Source organism: Salvelinus alpinus, chromosome 14 (assembly GCF_045679555.1).
Source record: "Salvelinus alpinus chromosome 14, SLU_Salpinus.1, whole genome shotgun sequence".
In the NCBI taxonomy this organism is placed as follows: domain Eukaryota; kingdom Metazoa; phylum Chordata; class Actinopteri; order Salmoniformes; family Salmonidae; genus Salvelinus; species Salvelinus alpinus.
The window spans coordinates 38,270,882-38,275,623 of record NC_092099.1 but is presented as its reverse complement, the minus strand read 5'-3'; the positions used below and the strand labels follow the sequence as shown (position 1 = coordinate 38,275,623).

General features: G+C 46.9%; 1 protein-coding gene across 1 annotated transcript in view; it reads left to right on the top strand.

Moving 5' to 3' along the window:
• Positions 1 to 4,440, top strand: part of LOC139538902 (receptor tyrosine-protein kinase erbB-4-like) — a 591,021-nt gene extending 586,581 nt beyond the window's left edge. Inside the window, exons 27-29 of the mRNA XM_071341463.1 lie at positions 1 to 129; positions 615 to 703; positions 995 to 4,440. The exon at positions 1 to 129 is cut by the window's left edge and continues 6 nt beyond it. Coding sequence (XP_071197564.1) covers positions 1 to 129; positions 615 to 703; positions 995 to 1,648 — 872 coding nt within the window. The 3' untranslated portion in view covers positions 1,649 to 4,440. The remainder of the gene's footprint in view (positions 130 to 614; positions 704 to 994) is intronic.
• The last annotated feature ends 302 nt before the right edge of the window (positions 4,441 to 4,742 follow it).

The following is a 4,742-nucleotide window of genomic DNA, read 5'->3' as shown; positions in this document are numbered from 1 at the left end:
GTCCAGTGGAGAACAGCAGTGGACAGCGCTACAGTGCAGACCCCACCATCATGCTGGGGGAGAGAGGAGCTAGAGGAGACACCGACCAGGATGGATACCTGACCGCCATGAGGGAGAAGGCCACCTCAGGTACAACATGGTGTCACTATTCATTGTTTTCCTTTCCTCACGTAATGCCATGTACTACAGGAAGCACTTCTTAACTGTTTATGATGTCTTTCCTTGAAATAGCTTTTATCCATAGCCAAAGGCTTTTAGTTCTGAAGCTTTGCAGTGACTGATCCAGTTAGACAAAAGACCAAAGTTCAGAAATTCTCAAATAGGTGAACTGTTCTGATCCTTTCCTATGAGCCTAGTCTGTTACCAGATGGGTGTACTGTTCTGTAGTGTACCTGGTGATATCAGATTCCAGGTTTCATCATCTCCTCCTCTTTCTCACCCTTTGATTCAGACAGAGAGCTGTAGAGACCAAAGCTTACACACCATCACACACACATAGAGGCATGTCAGATGCTAGTGAAGAGATCCGTAAGATACTGCAAGCCTTCTGTTCATCCTTTGAAAACCTCTAACCTCTCTCTCTGTATATCTCTCTCTTCCCCCCTCTCTAACAGACTATCTCAACCCTGTGGAGGAGAACCCATTCGTGACCCGTCGGAGGAATGGAGCTGCCCTAACCCTGGACAGCTGTAACCCCTATCAGGTGGACTTTTTCATTAGTATTAGTACTATTTCTTATGGACTGCTCGCTCCAGAATTTTTATACCCTTTTCATTTTACTGTTATCGACATTTCCCCCCTCCCCCTTTTTTTCTACTATTTTTTTCATCTGGTAAAGTGTTTTTTGACCCCTGTTAATCCTTAGGAGTCTAAGTCATTTGTTCATGATATCTACTACCCAAACACATGTAATTGTCATACGATAGTAATAACATGGACCATCTAGCTATTTGAAAGCACTTTAACTAAACTTTGACTTGACTTGACTTGACAGGTGGCACCCAGCGGCCCCCAACAGGCAGGCTCTGGCCCCAGAGTGGAGGACGAATACGTCAACGAGCCCCTCTACCTCAACACCTTCCACAACCCCGGAGTGGGAGACTACAGTGACTACACCCTGAAGAAGAATGGGTTCACTGGGGGACACAACCCTGCCCTCGCCACCCTGGTAAGCCAACCAGGCGTCATTGGCCTCACTGCTGGTCAATCAGGCACCGCCCAGGTAGGAAACCCTGGTCACAGCGTCCAGGCAGCCCACGCCCATGGAGTCTCTGCACAACCAGGATACTCTGTTCCTCCAGGCCTCGGTACAGCCGGCGCCCACCCAGGCCACCCCTCCCACCCAGCCCACCCCGGGTATACCCTTCACCCCGGCCTCACAGGCACCATCATGTTGGACAAGAAGAATAGACAAGACAAGAACAAGACTTTTGACAATCCAGAGTACTGGCAGCATAGCCTCCCTCCCAAGGCCACCCTGCACAACCCTGAGTACCTGCAGGACTGCAGCACGCGCTTCTTCTACCGGCAGAACGGACGCATCCGGCCCGCCGTGGCCGAGAACCAGGAGTACCTGACAGAGTTCGCCCTGAAACCTGGGACCGTGCTGCCACCCCCACCCTACAGACAGAGGAACACTGTGGTGTAACGGGGAGGAGGATGAGGAGGAAAGAGGGTCTGGGCCAGGAAAGGTGGAAGACAAGGGGAGGAGGAGGGGAGGATGGGAGTGGACAGTCCCTCTCTCACTCAGCCACACAATATTTACGTATCAACCCTGGTTCCCTTCACCAGCACTGGACTGACACATCTGAACTGACACTGGATTACAGTAACATTACAGTAATATTATATTTTAAAACATAGTGCTGAGAGCCTCCCACCTCCTACGAACCCAGGACTGATGTTCTCCTCTCTGTCTGTCTATGTCCTCTACACTGGATTACAGTAACATTACACAGAAGTACTACAGTAATATTACAGTAATATACACTGAAAGTTTTCACAGATTCACCTGTAACCGAATACCCGAGACCCGATCTGGGACCCAAGCGGGGTCGGATCCAGAATTCTAAATAATGGGTCTGGGTCAGATTTGATATGATTGTCACGAGTCTCGTGTATGTGTAATTTTAACTAACTTGTCCGGAAGGACCGTAAAGATCCAAACGCGACTGCTGCAGAAGAGAGGGAGAGAGAGAAATTGAGTAATTTATGCTGCTACTCTTGCTTTTCACGAGAGTGGTGCGTGTTGCTTGTTGTTGTTGCTGGCCAATCATAGGTCATCAAAGCGGCAGTAGGCTACAGTCATAGAGTCTCCGTGTGGGGCAAAAGTTAGGAGATAGCTAATCAATGGAAGATGGAATTAAAATGACAGAATTAAAAGTTCGAGAAGGATAGGCTACAATGACCGAGAGCCAATAGGTAGGCTGCTACTTTATATTCTAAAAGGAGTCATTGTTGTTTGTAACTGTGTAGGACGAGACCGCGCATGCAGCCTCAATTAGCCTAGCTAGCTAGCTAACTTAAGTAGCTGCTCTTGGTTGGATGCACTCAAGGCAGGTACTACGTAATCATATTCAATGATAAATAACCTAGCTTTGGCAGCTATTAGTCTACTATAGTGCGAGTTGGCTTGGTTGGTTGCCATCTTTCGTCTCTCCCTCCGTGCTCCCTGTGTCACTTGCTCACACTCACAGTAGCCTACACACACAGCATGGCCCCTGCTAGAGCATCACCTCTCTCTACCTTCTCTCCCTCGCGCTTTATCAGCTCCGGTTAATAAAGTAGCTTAAAAATGTACTTTTCTGCTGCTTCCCTCACTCAGATTGGATCCGACCAGGTCTATACGGAACGGATCTAGTTGTCCTCAGGTCCATTTGGAATGGGTCTCTATATTGAGAAAAATATATTTATGCATATTGGGTCCGGGTGGGAAGGCCCAGGTCCATTTCGGAATGTGTCCAACTTTTTGGACACGTCAAGGCATTTAATATAAACTGCTGAGAGCCTCCGCCCACCCAATAACCCAGGACTGGTTTGATAATTGACAGCCTCACCGGTCACTCTCAGCCCCATTCTTAACTCCTCTGATACTGCACCAATTACTCACCCTCAGCCCCGCCCCTTCAGTGTTGATTACAACAACAACAACAACAACAGAAGGCTATGTGAAAAGTTACATGTAATGACAAACAGTATCGGTCTCTGTAGGTGTAAACAGACAGGATGAAGGCCAAGGAACAAGGAACTTGAAGCACTTACACTTACAGTATATTGTTTGCTCATGATCTCTAATATATTATTTTATTATTAATAAGATTTGTGTAAGAACCATGCAGTGATTCACAATCAATACACTACACTGAAAGTCTTGGAGCAGCACATTTTTCCAACTGGGTTAAATGCATATTGTAGCAATCCACCATCCACACATACAGGAATGTCATGATAGCCGTCGGTGTGCAGTATATCAGGTTCATATAGGAGAACACGTAATAAGTCTGCGTATACACTGCTGTTCCGTGACTGTCTCTCAAGCTCCAGCCACGCCATACATCTGTCACATAATGTGGAGGATGCATTCCTGTCCGCTGACTGGCTGGCTGGCTCTGTGTGGCATCTTTGATGTTGACATGGTTCGAACCCCTCTGAATATGTAATAGAATTCGTACATTTATTATACAGCTCCGCTCATATCAGCTATAACATGTTAATTTGTATCTCGCGAAGAAGGAAGATGTGCTCCCAACCTTGACACATCAATAACCCTGTTCTAATTCTATATACTTACATGCACAATATAGACATACATGCAAGCATGCACACAAAAACACACATATACACATACACAGAGAAAGAGATAACATTAGCGCCGTGTGCAGTACGTTTCTGGACCAGGAGCTCCATTGCCCTTGGGTTCTAAAGCAGTGGAGATAACAGAAGCAAAGTCAGTGCAGCGCGATGAGAAGACAAAGCCATTCAGCAAGTAAATGCCACAATGTTATATGTATGCAAAGCTTGAAGGGCCTATGCTGAACACAGTGAAATACGGCAAGCAGAAAGTGCCACAGGATTTAAGAGAGAATAGGCTTATCTGTAAGGAGAGGATCGCCACCACCCAGCCATGGTGTTCCTTCTAACCCACATGACTTCTGAGGCAGACAAATGACAAACCCCTGAATCGATGCAGTCATAGAATATAAATAGGAAACTGCTATATGTTGCAATATCTGTTTTTTACTGACAAACCCTCGCAGTCTGTCTGTTTGCTTCCCTATCAGAGCTGGTTACAAAGACCTCAGGAAAGGACTGATAAGATGGGGACTGTACTCTAAACTAGACAGACAGACAGACAGACAGACAGACAGACAGACAGACAGACAGACAGACAGACAGACAGACAGACAGACAGACAGACAGACAGACAGACAGACAGACAGACAGACAGACAGACAGACAGACAGACAGACAGACAGACAGACAGACAGACAGACAGACAGACAGACAGACAGACAGACAGACAGACAGACAGACAGACAGACAGACAGACAGACAGACAGACAGACAGACAGACAGACAGACAGACAGACAGACAGACAGACAGACAGACAGACAGACAGACAGACAGACAGACAGACAGACAGACAGACAGACAGACAGACAGACAGACAGACAGACAGACAGACAGACAGACAGACAGACAGACAGACAGACAGACAGACAGACAGACAGACAGACAGACA